This window comes from Stenella coeruleoalba (assembly GCF_951394435.1).
Source record: "Stenella coeruleoalba genome assembly, chromosome: 19".
Taxonomy (NCBI): domain Eukaryota; kingdom Metazoa; phylum Chordata; class Mammalia; order Artiodactyla; family Delphinidae; genus Stenella; species Stenella coeruleoalba.
The window spans coordinates 36,338,633-36,358,126 of record NC_137165.1 but is presented as its reverse complement, the minus strand read 5'-3'; the positions used below and the strand labels follow the sequence as shown (position 1 = coordinate 36,358,126).

The 19,494-nt window shown below is 38.4% G+C and overlaps 1 protein-coding gene across 5 annotated transcripts in view; it reads right to left on the bottom strand.

The window, feature by feature from the left end:
* Positions 1 to 19,494, bottom strand: part of SPAG9 (sperm associated antigen 9) — a 143,154-nt gene that overhangs the window by 78,288 nt on the left and 45,372 nt on the right. For 4 of the 5 annotated variants that reach the window (XM_079905631.1, XM_079905625.1, XM_079905626.1 and 1 more), the window contains exon 2: positions 17,544 to 17,664. In XM_079905631.1, the coding sequence (XP_079761757.1) occupies positions 17,544 to 17,664 (121 nt within the window). Of the gene's footprint in view, positions 1 to 10,834; positions 10,895 to 17,543; positions 17,665 to 19,494 lie in introns of those variants that run through there. The other variant, XM_079905630.1, reaches the window with a different exon arrangement.

The window sequence follows — 19,494 nt, the reverse complement described above, 5'->3', positions numbered from 1 at the left end:
TCCAGTTTACCTTCAAAATAAATCTAGAATCTGACAACTTTTTTTTTTTTTTTTTGCGGTACGCGGGCCTCTCACTGTTGTGGCCTCTCCCGTTGCGGAGCACAGGCTCCAGACGCGCAGGCTCAGCGGCCATGGCTCACAGGCCCAGCCGCTCCGCGGCATGTGGGATCTTCCCAGACCGGGGCACAAACCCGTGCCCCCTGCATCGGCAGGCGTACTCTCAACCACTGTGCCACCAGGGAAGCCCTCTGACAACTTTTTACCACTTCTATCACTCCCACCTTGATATAAGACATCATCTCTTGCCTGGATTATTACAATTATCTCCTGACTAGTGTTTCTGCTCTAGTCTCTGCTCCCCTGTGTTTAAATGGTAACCTGGCTGGAGTCAGATAGTGACTGACTGCTCAAAACCCTTCAACAGCTTCCCGTGACAGAAAGAAAGAAAGGAAGGAGTGAGGGAGGGAGTCCTTACTCTGGCCTACAAGACCCTTCAGGATCAGATGTGTCAAGCCACACCACTTTTGTTCCCATGGAGAATTCTTGTCTCCCCACCCAACTGTTACAGACTGAATTGTCTCCGACCCAAATTCATATGTTGAACCCCTAACCAATGTAACTATGTTTGTAAACAGGGCTTTCAAAAGGTAATTAAGGGGAATTCCCTGGTGGTCCAGGGTTAGGACTTGCTCACTGCTGAAGCCTGGGTGCAATTCCTGGTCGGGGAACTAAGATCCCACAAGCTGCGCAGCACAGCCAAAAAAATAAATAAATAAAAATAAAATAAAAAGGTAATTAAGGTTAAATGAGATCATAAAGATAGGGTCCTAACTCAATAGGACTGGTATCTTTTTTTAAGAAAAGGAAATGATAACAGAGCTCTTTCTCCCCACACATGCACAGAGAAAAGGTCCTGTGAGAACACAGAGAGAAGGCGGCCATCTGCAACCCAGGGAGAGTGGTCTCAGAAGAAACCAAACCTGCCAGCACTTTCCAGCCTTTAGAACTGTGAGAAAATTAATTTCTGTAATTTAAGCCACCCAGTCTGTGGTATTTTGTTATGGCAGCCCTACAAGAACTATTGATAAATATCATTAAGTTAACCTTTGAGAGAAGCTTTTATACACAATGTTTATCAATTGACTTGGGACAGACAGCTGAGCTTGTAGCTCATAGAAACAGGTCCTGACTGACTTTATGGCAGCTTGCTAACCGACGTTGGTTTGTGTAGCTTTGTTGTAATGTACTACTTAATCGTAAGAATGTGGGAAAGACATAAAGCCCCAAAATACCACTAATTGCCGGAAATCTCCTACCATTTACCTAAATGAACATGATCATTGTTCAAACTGGCTACAAAACTAATAAATTTTTGTAGAAATCTACAAAAATTTCTTAAATTTCTATTAATCACTCTGTCCCCTTAAGCATTTTGTATTATTTCTATCGATAATTCCTTAATCCTCCATTCACAGCTTTTTAATCCATTAGACTTAACGTTCTACTTATTTCCATTTGGCATCATAGTCTTACTTTCACCTCAAAAATAAACTTGATAAACTATCAACCCATTCTCTAATCAACCATTTCATATATTTACTAATCTCATATAAATTATCTATATCTGTATTATTTCTTAGCAAGCCTGTATCATACAAGAAAGGGCATTTAACACATGCAAACCACATATGGTTACATGTGACTTGCCCCTGACTGTTATTTTTTTCAATAGATTTTATTTTTTAGAGCAGTTGATGGTTCACAGAAAAAATGAAAGTACAGTTTCCATACACCCCTGCCGCCACACACCCATATCTTCCCCCACTATCTATATCCCACACCAGTGTGGTACATATATTACAGTCAGTAAACCTACACTGACACATCATAATCACCCAAACACTAAAGTTTACATCAGGATTAACTCTTTGTGTTGAATATTCTATAGATTTGGACACATACATAATGCCATGTATCCACCATTACAGTTTCATACAGAGTAGTTTCATTGCCTTAAAAATCCTCTGTTTGCCACATATTCATCCCTCCCTCCCTCCCTCACTCCCGCCCACTGTCCATTTTAACCATGGTAACACTTATCTTTTTACTGTCTCTATAGTTTTGCCTTTTTCAGATTGGCTTCTTTTACTCTGCCATATCTTTTTGAGGTTCTTCCATGTGTTTTCAGGGCTTGATACATCACTGCTTTTAGCACTGAAAAATATTCCACTGTATGGATGCACCACAGTTTATTCCTGTTATTTTCATAAGTGCTACAGTCTTAAAACTAAAAGCCTGAAATGCTCATCATCTCATCTAAGCACTAAAGTTAATTTTCTTAATCTACAAATATTTTCAGTCAGTACTGCTGCATATTACAAACTTCTATGCTGACAGATGATTTCCATATTTTCACTGTTCTTAATACAAAATAAATCAGAAGTACACTTAAATCAAGCTCTCTCTCAGCTTTCTGTATGAATACATGTTACCTATTACAGTATTCAACACAACTAATTTTATTTTTTAAGGCAGCAAAAGATCCAGGCTAAAAGTAGAACTGACAACACTGTACTTTACATCAGCCTATTAGTCTGATGCATCACTATTGTATTCTGATTTTCTCTCACCTGTAACTATGTTTTTAAGAATGTTCCACCCAAAAGCTGCAGAAACTGTGCACTCTCTTCAACTGCACATGAAACATTCTCCAGGATAGATCACGTGTTATGCCACAAAACAAGTCTCAGTAAACTTAAAAACACTGAAGTCGTATCAAGCCGCTTTTCCAACCACAGTGCTATGAGACTTGAAATCAACTACAAGAAAAAAACCACAAAAAATACAAACATGTGGAAGCTAAACAAATGCTACTAAGCAACCAATGGGTCAATGAAGAAATCAAAGAGGAAGTAATGAAAATGGAAACATAATATTCCAAGACCTGAAAATGGAAACATAACATTCCAAAATCTATGGGAGACAGCAAAAATAGTTCTAAGAGGGAAATTCAAGAAACAAGAAAAATCTCAAATAAACAATATAATCTTACACCTAAAGGAACTGGAAAAAGAAAAACAAAAACCAATGTGAAGAGAAAGAAGGAAATAATAAAGATTAGAGTGGTAATAGGGACCTTCAAGATGGCGGAGGAGTGAGACGTGGAGATCACCTTCCTCCCCACAAATACATCTACATGTGGAACAACTCCTACAAAACACCTACTGAATGCTGGCAGAACACCTCAGATGTCCCCACGTCCCTGGGTAGGGCAAAAGAAAAAAAGGAAAAACAGAATAGGGACAAGACCTGCACCTCTGGGAAGGAACTGTGAAGGAGGAAAAGTTTCCACACACTAGGAAGCCACTTCATTGGCAGAGATGGGGGTGGGCGGGGGGAAGCTTTGGAACCACGGAGGAGAGCGCAGCAAAAGGGGTGCAGAGGGCAAAGCGGAGAGATTCCCGCAAAAGGGATCAGAGCTGACCAGCATTCACTAGCCTCAGAGACTTGTTTGCTCACTCGCCAGGGCGGCTGGGAGCTGAGGCTACGGCTTCGGAGGTCAGATCCCAGGGAGAGGACTGCGGTTGGCTACGTGAACACAGCCTGAAAGGGGCTAGTGCGCCACAGCTAGCAGGGAGGGAGTCCGGGAAAAAGTCTGGAACTGCCTAAGAAGCAAGAGACCACTGTTTGGGGTGCGTGAGGAGAGGGGATTCAGAGCACCACCTAAACAAGCTCCAGAGATGGGCGCAAGACGCGGCTATGAGCTCGGACACCAGAGATGGGCATGAACTGCTAAGGCTGCTGCTGCAGCCACCAAGAAGCCTGTGTATAAGCACAGGTCACTATCCACACCTCCCCTCCTGGAAGCCTGTGTTGTCCGCCATGCCAGGGTCCCATGATCCACAGACAACTTCCCCAGGAGAACACACACCGTGCCTCAGGCTGGTGCAACGTCATGCCGTCCTCTGCCGCCACAGGCTAGCCCCGCATTCCATACCTCTCCCTCCCCAGAGCCTGAGTGAGCCAGAGCCCCCTAATCAGCTGCTCCTTTAACCCCGTCCTGTCTGGGCAGGGAACAGATGCCCTCTGGCGACCTACACACAGAGGCGGGGCCAAATCCAAAGCTGAACCCCAAGAGCTGTGTGAACAAATAAGAGAAACGGAAATTTCTCCCAAAAGCCTCAGGAGCAGCGGATTAAATCTCCACAATCAACTTGATGTACCTGCATCTGTGGAATACATGAACAGACAACGAATCAACCCAACAGTGAGGCGGTGGACTTTGGGAGCAAGGATATATATATATTTTTTTTTTTTACTTTTTCTCTTTTTGTGTGTATGTGTATGCTTCTTTGTGTGATTTTGTCTGTATAGCTTTGCTTTTACCATTTGTCCTAGGGTTCTGTCTGTCCGTTTTGTTTGTTTGATTTTTCTTTTCTTACTTTTTAATATTTTTTACTTTTAAGAATTATGTTTTATTTTATTCCATTTAAGTTTTTTCTTTCTTTTTTTATCCCTCTTCTTCTGAGCCATGTGACTGACAGGGTCTTGGTGCTCCGGCAGGGTGTCAGGCCTGTGCCTCTGAGGTGGGAGAGCCGAGATCAGGACATTGGTCCACCAGAGACCTCCCAGCTCCACGTAATATCAAATGGCGAAAGCTCTCCCACAGATCTCCATCTCGACGTTAAGACCAACCTCCACTCAACAACCAGCAAGGTACAGTGCTGGACACCCTATGCCAAACAACTAAGCAAGACAGGAACACACCACCACCCATTAGCAGAGAGGCTGCCTAAAATCATAATAAGTTCACAGACACCCCAAAACACACCACTGGACACGGTCCTGCTCACCAGAAAGACAAGGTCCAGCCTCATCCAGCAGAAAACAGGCACCAGTACCCTCAACCAGGAAGCCTACACAACTCACTGAACCAACATTTCGCACTGGGGGCAGACACCAAAGAAAGCAATGGGAACTACGAACCTGCAGCCTGCAAAAATGAGACCCCAAACAAAGTAAGTTAAGCAAAATGGGAAGACAGAGAAATACACAGCAGATGAAGCATCAAGGTAAAAAAACCCCACCAGACCAAACAAATGAAGAGGAAACAGGCAGTCTGCCTGAAAAAGAATTCAGAGTAATGATAGTAAAGATGATCCAAAATCTTGGAAATAGAATGGAGAAAATACAAGAAAAGTTTAACAAGGACCTAGAAGAACTAAAGAGCAAACAAACAATGATGAACAACACAATAAATGAAATTAAAAATTCTCTAGAAGGAATCAATAGCAGAATAACTGAGGCAGAAGAATGGATAAGTGACCTGTAAGATAAAATAGTGGAAATAACTACCACAGAGCAGCATAAAGAAAAAAGAATGAAAAGAATAGAGGACAGTCTCAGAGACCTCTGGGACAACATTAAATGCACCAACACTCGAATTATAGGGGTCCCAGAAGAAGAAGAGAAAAAAAAAAGGGACTGAGAAAATATTTGAAGAGATTATAGTTGAAAACTTCCCTAACATGGGAAAGGAAATAGTCAATCAACTCCAGAAAGCACACAGAGTCCCATACAGGATAAATCCAAGGAGAAACACACCAAGATACATATTAATCAAACTATCAAAAATTAAATACAAAGAAAAAATAGTAAAAGCAGCATGGGAAAAGCAACAAATAACATACAAGGGAATCCCCATAAGGTTAACAGCTGATCTTTCAACAGAAACTCTGCAAGCCAGAAGGGAGTGGCAGCACATATTTGAAGTGAAGAAAGGGAAAAACTGACAACCAAGATTACTCTACCCAGCAAGGATCTCATTCAGATTCGACGGAGAAATTAAAACCTTTACAGACAAGCAAAAGTTAACACAATTCAGCACCACCAAACCAGCTTTACACCAAATGCTAAAGGAACTTCTCTAGGCAGGAAACAGAAGAGAAGGAAAAGACCTACATTAACAAACCCAAAACAATTAAGAAAATGGTAAAAGGAACATACATACAGATAACTACCTTAAACGTAAATGGATTAAATGCTCCAACCAAAAGACATAGACTGGCTGAATGGATACAAAAACAAGACCGTATATATGCTGTCTACAAGAGACCCACTTCAGACCTAGGGACACATACAGACTGAAAGTGAAGGGATGGAAAAAGATATTCCATGCAAATGGAAACCAAAAGAAAGCTGGAGTAACAATTCTCATATCAGACAAAATAGACTTTAAAATAAAGACTATTACAAGAGACAAAGATGACACTACATAATGATCGAGGGATCAATCCAAGAAGAAGATATAACAATTGTAAATATTTATGCACCCAAGATAGGAACATCTCAATACATAAGGCAAATGTTAACAGCCATAAAAGGGGAAATCGACAGTAACACAATCATAGTAGGAGACTTTAACACCCCACTTTCACCAATGGACAGATCATCCAAAATGAAAATCAATAAGGAAACACAAGCTTTAAATGATACATTAAACAAGATGGACTTAATTGATATTTATAGGACATTCCATTCAAAAACAACAGAATACACTTTCTTCTCAAGTGCTCATGGAACATAATCCAGGATAGATCATATCTTGGGCCACAAATCAAGCCCTGGTAAATTTGAGAAAACTGAAATCGTATCAAGTATCTTTTCCAACCACAACGCTATGAGGCCACAACAGTGAGAGGCCCGCGTACCGCAAAAAAAAAACCCAAAAAACACAAGGAGACATCATTTCATACCTGTGAGAATTGACTATTATCAAAAAGAAAAGAAATAAGTGTTGGAAAGGATGTGGAGAAAAGAGAACCCTTGTATACTGCTGATGGGAATGTAAATTGGTATAGCCACTATGGAAAACAGTATGGAGGTTCCCCAAAAAATAAAAAACAGAACTACCATACAATCCAGTAATTCAGTTATTAATACTTATCTCAAGATAATGAAAACACTAATTCCAAAAGGTATATGCACCCTAATGTCCATGGCAGCATTATTTACAGTAGCTAAGATATGGAAGCAACCTAAGTGCCCATTAGCAGATGAATGGATAAAGATGTGGCATATATATATATATATATATATATATATATATATATGAATGAATGAAGTGGAATATTGCTCAGCCATAGAAAGAATGAAATCTTGCCATTTATGACAACATGAATGAACCTAAGAGGATATTACCCTAAGTGAAATAGACAGAGAAAGACAAGTACCGTATGATCTCACTTATATGTAGGATCTAAAAAACAAAAGAAATATAACAAAACAGAAATAGACTCTTAGATACAGAGAATAAACTACTGCTTGCCAGAGGGAAGGGTGGTAGCGGAGGAGTGAAATAAGTGAAGGGGATTAAGAGGTACAAACTTCCAGTTATAAAATAAATAAGTCATGGGGATGTAATTATAACAAAGAGAATATAGTCAATAATATTTTAATAAGTTTGTACGGTGACAGACAGTAACGACTTATAGTGGTGATCATTTTGTGATACATAAAAATATCAAATCATTATGCTGCACACCTGAAACTAATATATTTTAAGTCAATTATACTTCAAAATTAATGAAATGGTAATAAGCTTCTCTAGCATAAGTATTATATACTTCCATCTTCCTCTTCACTCCAGTACAACTACTTAGTCTACTTACTCGAGGCCCTAAAATAATTTATTTCTCTATCCCATTAAAATTAAATAGGTTTTGGGACTTCCCTGGTGGCAGAGGAGCTAAGAATCTACCTGCCAATGCAGGGGACATGGGTTCAATCCCTGGTCTGGGAAGATCTCACATGCCACGGAGCAACTAAGCCAGTGCACCACAACTACTAAGCCTGCACTCTAGAGCCCACAAGCCACAACTACTGAGCCTACACACCACAAATACTGAAGCCCGCACACCCTAGAGCCCATGTGTTGCAACTACTGAAGCCCGTGTGCCTAGAGCCCATGCTCTGCAACAAGAGAAACCACCGCAATGAGAAGCCCACGCACCGCAACAAAGAGTAGCCCCCACTCACTGCAACTAGAGAAAGCCTGTGTGCAGCAACAAAGACCCAACACAGACACACACACACACACACACAAATTAAGTAGGTTTTTTCTTTTGTATAGTTACATCCAGATGTATTATACAAATCAAAACAAGACCTAATATATTACCAGTTAACTAGTAGACAACCATATTCAAAAGAATATGATTCAAAGATAGTTCAAATATTAAGTTATCTACTTCTCCACTTATGAACTAGTAACTAGACACATCAGGATGCCAATGAGAAACCCAAGGGATATCTTCCCAAAGTGGATGTTCACTGTATTCAACTCTACAAAACTAGGTAGGCTTTCAGACAGCCAAGGAAGAGTTTTGGTTGATTCTAGTTCTGAGACCAGCAGGATAAACAGGCAATTAAAGGGGTCGGGGGTGGCCATAAAATGTAGTATATATCCATATAATGGAGTATTATTCTTAAAAAGTCTTAAAAAGGAATTAAGTAACGATACACGCTAAAACGTAGATGAACCTTATGCTAAGCGAAAGAAGCCAGTCACAAAAGACCATATATTATATGATTTCAAATTCCAGAATAGGCAAATCCATAGAGACAGAAAGCAGATTAGTGGGTACTAAGGGCTGAGGGAAAACCAGGAACCATGAGTGCTAACAGGTATGGTGTTTCTTTTTGGAATGATGGTGTTCTAGAATTTGATGGTGATGATAGTCGTACAACTTTATGAATATACTAGAAACCACTGAATTGTATACTCTAAAATGGTGGATTTTATGGTATGGAAATTACATTTTTTTAAAGGGGCAGGAAGTGTCATTCAAAGTCTATTCCTTAACATAAGCATCGGAAAATTGCATCTCAATTTAACAGTAACCTATTTTTTTAAAGTAAAAGTCAGGAAGTTAAGGGAACAAAAAAGAAAATCTCAACACTTAGTAAATGTTTGTTGAATAAATGAATGAATATTCAGTGAAGAGTTTTAAAGCAATAATAAAAATTAAACCAGAGTAACCCTGAAGTTATTAAAAAATCAGATGAGAGTACAAATCATAAATGCTATATTTTCATTAAAGTTTCCTCACCTTCTCTTCCTCAGGTTATTCACAGTAGAAAGAATAGGCACATGATTGCTAAGCTTTAGTTACATTCCCTCCCTTGCCTCAACACTTGAGCAAAATCATGTACCACCTACTAAGGCTGTTAGGCTAAGGCAAAGACTAGCCGATACTAACCAAAGCAGTTTCTCTTTTTCTTGGGACACATAGCTAGACTATATATCCCAGCCTCTGTAAGTGAGCTTCTAACTGAGTTATATAGCCAATGAAGTAGAAGTGAAAGCTATGTGTGCTACTCCTAGGCCTGGCCCAATAAAAACCTTCCACACACAATCCTCCATTCTCTTTCCCCTTCCTCCAACTCAATGTAGGTATGACAAACTCAGAGCAAAGTTGGAAAGGGCCTGTGTCTCCAAAGGAGCCACCCATGTATCAGAAACATCCAATTTAAATTTCACATAGGGAGGAAATTCCCTGGCGGTCCAGTGGTTAAGACTCAGCATTTTCAGTGTTGTGGCCTGGGTTCAATCCCTGGTTTGGGAAGTAAGATCCTACAAGCCCCGCGCAGTGCAGCCAATCAATCAATCAATCAATATAAAGAAAGTAAGAAGTTTCACATGAACAAGAAATAACATAACATCTGAATCATTATATATGTCTTTTGCAGCTTGTTTGCTACAGCAACTAGAGTTACCTTAACTCATACATTAGCTTGTAAACACACAGTAAAAACCTTCTAAAAGGCATTCTAAATTATCAAAGGCGTGTCACTTCATGGTGCTTAAGAATAGTTTATATCTTTGTTATTCTGGATGATTTTCTGAATGTTGTTTTGGCCATTATTTTCTCCAACCTAACATCTCCAGCAAGTATCTTGACAGAAATTATCTATGTCTTCCCACATTTCATGTTTTCTTTATCTGTACTGTGATTCTGAATATTAGTATTATATTTTTAGGTATATGAGTTAACCACTAAGATCATATAAAACAAATTCAGAACCTCTCACTCTTTTCTTAAAATACTTACATCAGTACAACAACACAGTCAAGGGACTCAAGTTTTCTCAAGGCCTAAGTCACATGAGATGGTATAGTGTTTAACTGAAAAGTACCTTTAAATGCTGGGAAGAGCCTTATCTTCAAAGTCCTGTATGCCACCCAGTAATCAGTAAGGGGAAAAGAAAGAGAAGTAGAAGGGAAGGGAAAGTTGGGAAAGGAAGGCCCACCAGGGCAAAGATGGTAGACATCCCCCAAAACCTCAAGTATCATAAAGTTAACCTATACCTATACTGTTGTATTATATCTGAAATGTTTAAACAAGAAAAGATCGTTTCTTGTTTAATAGTTCCCATGTGAACCCAAACCTCAAAATGATCTCAGGAAAAATCCTCAAATCATATGATTTTACTCAAACTAGCTACAACCTGAGATTAACTTGAAATAAACAAGATTCTGCTCATCCTTCCTATTCCCAAACAACAGATAATCTGCCAATTTTTTTAAGCTGCTAATATTCTAGGGAGAAAAAAAAATCAAACAAATCAAGGCATTGAAAACAATAAGGGGGTGGGGGAAAGATAAAAGAAGAATCAAAAGACTAATTCAAAATGTTCCCCTTATAAAAGCTAATGAAGATACTTCAGCCTCATTTTAGATGCTCTTTCTTTCCATTCATCTTTCCAAAGAGCAAGAGGATATGATTAAGGCAGGAAGAGCCACCTGCTCTACCTGCTCAAAATCAGAGCTTACCTCCTTAGATTGATGGCCTTTGCCAAGTTTGGAACACCTTCCATCTCTGTTGTCTTCTGCCCCATCAGACTGCTGATAGGCCTATGGGGGGAAGAAAGAGAAACAGACCTTCTAGAATGCCATATCCAACTCGTTATTTGCCTTCTCAAAAGGAATCATCAGTTCTTACTAATCGAGGAAGGCAGATAATCCAACTGTTACTTGGCCTCAGAAGATTGACATTGGTCTTCCAGAAGCTTTCCTTAAACAAGTTAGCATCAAACGTCTCAACAGGTAAGCAAGCATCAAGTGCTCACTTAAGAGCAAATAAATCACAGACACAACCACATCAAAACAGCAATAAAAACCTCTGCTCTGCCAACTAAGTCCTTCACCATGTCCCTAAACTTAAAAAGATTTTTCAGACAGACATTATATGCCACCTAAAGTCTATGTAGGGAGAGTCTATGTTTTCCCTCAGCACATATTCCCATGTATCACCTTCACGGTCAAGAAATACTTCCTCATGATCAACCAAAAACAACAAATTCATTTTCTCTGATTTAATCTTCCAAATTTACAAAAAAACAACTTGGTATCTTCCTTACTCATTCCTTTGTTTGAAGAATAACCAAATCACTCATGTTTATTCTGTTCTCTAAGCTAAATCACCATCAATCCTCTAACTCTTACTCATAAAATTAATTTTCCATGAAACCTTTAGTTCTAGATATTAATTATGAACTACAACCTTAAGTTTCTTAGTAAACAACAGTAGACTTCAGAAATGAACAGTCCAAATACAGATAATAAAACATAAAACAGGTCTGAAGACCACATAGATATTACCTAATGAAGCAGAAGTAATAAAATGTTAGTGTTTGCATAAATTATCTTGTGCCCAATTATCTGCTTTCCCTCTCATACACAAGCTCTTTAAAAAAAAATCCTTGGGCTTCCCTGGTGGCACAGTGGTTAAGAATCTGCCTGCCAATGCAGGGGACACGGGTTCGAGCCCTGGTCCGGAAAGATCCCACATGGTGCGGAGCAACTAAGCTCTGCCCCACAACTACTGAGCCTGCAATCTACAGCCCATAAGCCACAACTACTGAGCCCACGTGCCACAACTACTGAAGCTCACGTGCCTAGAGCCCATGCTCCGCAACAAAAGAAGCCACCGCAATGAGAAGCCCGCGCACTGCAAGGAAGAGTAGCCCCCACTCACAGCAACTAGAGAAAGCCCGCACGCAACAACAAAGACGCAACGCAGCCAAAAAAAAAAAAAAAAAACCTTACATAAAGTTTATTAAATATATAGATATTCTTAATATCGCAAAGATATTAGATTCAAGTTAAATGAACTAAAAAACTTTCTATATAACAAATTTTATTTTTGTAACTTTTTAAAATAAGGAGATATAAATCTGAATCTCCTCAAGCTGCCTTAATAAGAAGTATGCTTTCAACAAAAATATAAATCATCAGTTGTCTACTTTCATCATTCTAAAAATAATGTAGAAAGGGACTGCCTCTTGACACGATAAAATTAAAATGATAGAAGTAACCTATTACAGTATTATGGAAATTCTGAGAGTATTAACATTCTTTGCCAATTGCAAAGTACAGTAAAGGAGTTAATAAAGCTTTTTATTTGCCTGAAGGTATTTTTTAAAATAACTTAAAAAATAGTGACAGAAAATATTTAGGCCCTCTCAACTATTAACTTTGGTGTGAAGCTACACCTGTTAACTGAAAAAGATTATTTTTCTTCTGTGTTGTGAAAATTCTCAATTTATCAATAACATCACTAACACAGCCCTTGCTTATAAATAACTCCCAAATCTGAAGTATGTTTTAAGCCATTTATTCCTTTAAAATAAAAAAAAAAGGTTTATGATTATACTACCTTCCCATTATTTTCCATTATTTTCTAATGGTGTGCTAATTCTTATGACCAAAAAGGAGAGTTTTCCATCTAATAACGTGTTTCAAGGTAAAGGCTTGAAGGTATTTTATTAGACTAAAATCTATACTAAGTTTAAAAAGCAAATGAATGTTATATGGGAGATGGGAAGTGTAGAAAGGTCAGAGTATAAAACTCTAGCACAAATGTCTTCAGGTGTCAAAAATATTTTTCCATTTAACTTATTTATTTGGCTGCGTTGGGTCTTCATTGCTGCTTGCAGGCTTTCTCTAGTTGCAGCGAGCGGGGGCTACTCTTCGTTGCAGTGCTCAGGCTTCTCACTGTGGTGGCTTCTCTTGCTGCAGAGCACGGGCTCTAGGCGCACGGGCTTCCGTAGTTGTGGCTCGTGGGCTCCAGAGCACAGGCTCAGTATTTGTGACACATGGGCTTAGTTGCTCCGTGGCATGTGGCATCTTCCCGGACCAAGGCTCGAACCCGTGTCCCCTGCATTGGCAGGAGGATTCTTAACCACTGAGCCACTAGGGAAGTCCCCATTTAATTTTTAAAAATGGATTTTCATTCAAAGGAAGAAAGGGCAGATTCAGAGATTATTTAAGTAGCTTAAAATCACTGCCATCTAAATCTTGCCATCTTCTCCACAATTCAAGGAAAAGGTCATCTCTTATAAACTCAAGTAGCTTGAGGGCAACAGAATTTTCCCAAGAGAAAATCAAATAGATAATAAACGGTTTTCTACATCAGCTCTGGGTGTTAATATGTTGTAAATAATGATTCAAATTCATAAGTTATGATAAATAATGTGGAATTTGCTACTAATTCTTCCTTCCCCAATTCTGTTCATATAAAAAATGACCAAACACTACTAAATACCAAGAACCACTACAATGTTCATATTCTTTGCCCTACTTCTGTAACTATATCCTAAGAAAATTACCGAAAGAGGGCAATCTACAGGTGTGAAAAAATATTCACTGTAATATGATTCACTACACTGGAAAAAATGTCCAACCAACCAACAGAAATTTTTTGAGTTTTTAAAAAACTTCGCCTATATTTATTTTTACCAATTCATTCATTCCTTAATTCCACAAAGGATTTGAGATAGTTTACAAGAACATATCTTAACAATTCACTATATATGTATAAAATGTGGAACAGGAAAAAAACAATTTAAATATGCCACCCAAGTAAGGCCCAAACCAGTTGTTATGGTTGTACTTCAAAATTTGTTCTGAGTTTCTGAGTAGCCAAGTTAAAAAAACAAAGTAGCCATTAAATAATTCTCATTAGAGAAAAGGAGAAAGCACACACAGTTCCTCAGGGAAAACAAGAATTGTTAATAGACGGCATAGCTTCTGGATGATGGGTGTTGACACATTTAAAAAATAAAGATTATACAATAAGGAAAACACTTATGATAATGTTAAAGGAAAGATGCAAAATTATATATACACTCTGCAGTGATATAAAAGCATGGTACATATGGAAAAGACAAGACGGTCATACACATAACCTTTTTCCCCACAAAACTATGATTTCTTTGACTGTAATGACCGCATCATATTCTTCTGTGCCAAAACCATGCCTAGAGGCTGAATGCTAGGCAGATAGTAGTAGTTTTTTTATTTTTAACATATTAAAATGTCTGTATTTACTTAAGATAGTATTTGGCTTACAAGAATAGAAATAATCAGTATATAACAGAAATAATGAATATAAAAAGTATTTTCTGATGAAGAACTCATTGCTGCCACACTATGAATGGCCAGGTTGACTGCTTACACCTTACATAGCTGAAAAGCACTAAGGGCCTCAATCCACAACTTCCTTATTCCACTCCACATATATTTCAGATTCTTCCTTAAGGCGTACAAGATGTTAACTACCAAGAAGTATTACTATTATACCCAGATAAGGAACAATATGTGGCCTTTTAAAAATTGCTTTATTTATGTTGGAAAAGCCAAAATAATTCTTATGTAGTTCAAATTTTGAAAAGAGAGCAACCAGATATCTCCAAAATCAAACATGACCATAAAATTATAATAAATTTTTTATATCATCAAAAATTTAAAAATCATACCACAACAACCTGATAGATTCCATACCATTAAAAGCTGTCAAGTGTGTTCTTTAATTCAGTTCCTATTTCTTGACTTTTCTTGCTTCTCAAATAGCAAGTAACTACAACCAAAATTTCCCCTTTTGACATAAGAAGTAGTCCCAAAGCAGAACTTGGACTTTCATTGTGGCTACTTCTTAAAAGGGATATGTGCCCTAAAACACATCAATCAGAAATGACAGTCTTTTAAAGTTAAAGACTCTAACACATTTATAAAAACAAACATGGAAATTGGACGATATTGTTATCATACGGCACTCAAAAAATAGTACTAAACACAAAAAACTGCACGCATCCTTCCTCTCTATAGGTATCATCATCAGTAATTTCTTTGGCCTTAAATGCTTATTTAAATACAGATGTTCAGAACACTAAAAAACACATTTAAAACATTTAAAAAGTTAAAAAAAATGTTGGGTTACAATAAATCTAATAAAAATCACTATACAGTCTTAAAAAACCAAAATTACAATATTAAAGTCCAGATATTCTGTATCCTATTATACAAAAAAAGAATTAATATACTCTGACATACATCCATTTCAATATGTTTTCATCTTTTAAAAAAATACATTCCCAGTCCCGTTTTTCCAATAGGATAGGGCACTGATGATACTTAAAGATTACCTCCTACCGCCACCTTTTTAAAAAATAAAGGGGCTTTGATTCATATTGGAGATCTGGGGAAGGGAAAACTAAGGTGGTAAAATGAAAAAAGTCAACCTATTTCCACCCCAACCCCCCAATTTTTTTCAGATGTTTAAAATGTGGTAAAATAAAGACTCAGAAGAAAAATTTTAGATATATTTAGATTTCATATTATATTCATTTAGAAAAAAATAGAAGAGCGAGGAAAACAATTAGATGGAAAAGAGGAAAAGATTCCAAGGTATCAAAGGAGAAGGGAGTAAGTTCCAAAGCATTATAGCCTTAGCTCATGGACCAAGAGACTATCAGCTTTGTGCATCTCAACGGTCAATTCTGATTAATCACAGTTTTAAGTTCTTTAACTGTTACTTAGACAACAAGATTTATTTCAAAATGGAATAGCAGGGGGAAAAACGGGGATAGCAGACATCCAGGGGGAGAAATTCTTGAGAGAATATTGTATTAATAACAAAAAAAAAGTTCTCATATCAAATATAGCTCAAGACCATATCCAATACTTGGTGATTAATTTACTCATCCCTTCCACAGAGAATTATCAATTATTTTTAAATGACACCTTATTTTTAAAAAATTATCTTGAATTAAAAATAGGATACATGGTAATCAATACTTCTGAAAGAGAAATGAGAGAATGGACACCAAAGAACATGACAATTCCAAAAAAGGTAGGTATGACTCACTGGACTGGAAAACAATCTTAATTTAAAAAGCTACTATATCAAGTACAAGGTAATTCTTCCTTTAATATTTCCTATCATAGAAGCAGATTATTTAGTGCATCAAAAGATTCTAGAAAAGGAGTTCCTTTCTAAGTCAAAAGAAAATTTCCTTATCCAAAACTTGATACTCCTCAGAAGTCAAGAGGTAAACGTACTTGGTACAAGAATGAGGTTGGTTCTGTCAAAACTGCACCTTTAGTGTTTTGTTCTAAAATACTATAGTCCCTGATATGAAAACGCAATCAAGTTAGGATTCACTGTTAACAAAGGCAGGGTACAGCACTCTAGGTATCTACACACCTAAAAGAACAAAGACATGACACATGGCTCATTTTGTCTCACTCTGGTGGCCTTCCATTACCAAATATCCATTGGCTCCCTTCCATGACATCTGCTTAATAGCCATTTGAGTTCTCCTTGAATTCTAGAATGCCTAAACTCCAGATTCCCAGTGATTCTAGGTTTTAGCTCTATTGGACTCTTCCAGAGTCCTAAAGGGAGCAGCCAGTTATCATACACACTCTAAGCCTGGTAGTGAAGGTTATCCTTCATGAATGCCAGTCCTTTTACAGCAGGTGTCACTATGTAACCTTCATGGGTGGTGTGGGAAGAGTAACTGCGGGCCATCTAGAAGTTTACAATCCTGGGAGGGAAAACTGGAGAGTGATCTGCCTGAATCAAACATGAAAATATGCCATAAAGTTTCTTTTTTGAATTTTGACTTAATTAGGTCCACTTTCATTAGACAAAAAGGGGAAGAAGTCCTTGGAATTTGAAACAATAACTATATTTGAATCAAGAATATATGAAATTATATTAAAAATGAAATGGTTCTGAAAAATGTCGTTCTAGTCCCCTCAATGTCCTCGGTTTTCCATAGAAAGGAATGAAAAAGAATTCAGTAATTTTTTTATACATACTTCAAAGTTTCTCTTACATTTTTAAATTTCAAAGCAACACAGAAACCAATGGAACTTTGTGTAACTGATCAAAATTTGAAGAAATGATTCACATGTACACACCCCAGAATCCTGCACGATGGATACAGCATAATGTTAACTACTATACAATGTAAGCTACAAACAAAAGCTGAGAGCTAAATTGAAGAAGCGAGTCCTATAGGTGTCTGACTTAGTCATTTCTGCAGACATGGGTACCACATGAAAATGTGAACAAAAAAGAATAAACCAAGCTCCCAGGTCTACTTTTGAGGGTGGGGTGACAATTCCAAGCATATCTGGAACTGTACTCAAATGTCAGGATGAGTCATTCCACTCTTTAACATATTTTACTTACTCTGGTCAGCATAGTTTTTGGCCTTGAGTTCAAGTTGTCTTGTTTGAGATTCTAAAGATTCCACTCTGGTCTGTAAATCCTTTTTTTCCTGTTCTTGAGAGTCTTCAAATTCAATGAATTTCTAATAAAGAAGAAAAATACATTATTTTCATTAGATAAATGAAACATTTTTAACATTATAAACCCCTGTGTTTCTTGGTATCAAGAATCACAACTTGGCATTAACTACTCAAGAAGATCTCAGAATCATGAACTTAGGTTGATTTTTAGTTTCTCTATAAAAATTAAGGTTTACGGGACTTCTCTGGGGGTCCAGTGGTTGAGACTCCGTGCTTCCATTGCAGGGGACACGGGTTCGATCCCTGGTCAAGGGAACTAAGATCCCACATGCCACACAGCACGGCCAAAAAATTAAAAAAAAAAAAAAAGTAATAATTAAGGTTTAAAATCTCCAAATATAGAAGGGAAAAGATGACAAAATAATATTTATGAAAGTGTTTCCACTTCATTATAACAGGCATTCCAAAGAAAATACATAGAGATTGGTTCAAGATGGTGGAGTAGAAGGACATGCTCTCACTCCCTCTCACAAGAACACCACAATCACAACTAACTGCTGAACAATCATCGACAGGAAGACACTGGAACTCACCAAAAAAGATACCCCACATCCAAAGACAAAGGAGAAGCCACAATGAGACGGTAGGAGGGGCACAATCACAGTAAAATCAAATCCCATAACTGCTGGGTGGGTGACTCACAGACTGGAGAACACTTAGACCACAGAAGTCCACCCACTGGAGTGAAGGTTCTGAGCCCCACGTCAGGCTTCCCAACCTGGGGGTCCAGCAACGGGAGGAGGAATTCCTAGAGAAACAGACTTTGAAGCCTAGTGGGATCTGATTGCAGGACTTCGACAGGACTGGGGGAAACAGAGACTCCACTCTTGGAGGGCACACACAAAGTAGTGTGTGCATCGAGACCCAAGGGAAGGAGCAGTGACCCCAGGGGAGACTGAACCAGACCTACCTGGTAGTGTTGGAGGGGCTCCTGCAGAGGCGGGGGGTGGCTGTGTGTCACCGTGAGGACAAGGACACTGGCAGCAGAAGTTCTGGGAAGTACTTCTTGGCGTGAGCCCTCCCAGAGTCTGCCCTTAGCCCCACCAAAGAGCCCGGGTATGCTCCAGTGTTGGGTCGCCTCAGGCCAAACAACCAACAGGGAGGGAACCCAGCCCCACCCATCAGCAAACAAGTGGATTAAAGTTTTACTGAGCTCTGCCCAGCAAAGCAACAGCCAGCTCTACCCACCACCACTCCCTCCCATCAGGAAACTTGCACAAGCCTCTTAGATGGCCTCATCCACTAGAGGGCAGACAGGAGAAGCAAGAAGAACTACAATCCTGCAGCCTGTGGAACAAAAACCACATTCACAGAAAGGTAGACAAGATGAAAAGGCAGAGGGCTATGTACCAGATGAAGGAACAAGATAAAACCCCAGAAAAACAACTAAATGAAGTGGAGATAGGCAACCTTCCAGAAAAAGAATTCAGAATAATGATAGTAAAGATGATCCAGGACCTTAGAAAATGAATGAAGGCAAAGATCGAGAAGATGCAAGAAATGTTTAACAAAGATCTAGAAGAATTAAAGAACAAACAAGCAGAGATGAACAACACAATAACTGAAATGAAAAATACACTAGAAGGAATCAATAGCAGAATAACTGAGGCAGAAGAACGGATAAGTGACCTGGAAGACAGAATGATGGAATTCACTGCTGCGGAACAGAATAAAGAAAAAAGAATGAAAAGAAATGAAGACAGCCTAAGAGACCTCTGGGACCACATTAAACGCAACAACATTCGCATTATAGGGGTCCCAGAAGGAGAAGAGAGAGAGAAAGGACCCAAGAAAATATTTGAAGAGATTATAGTCGAAAACTTCCCTAACAT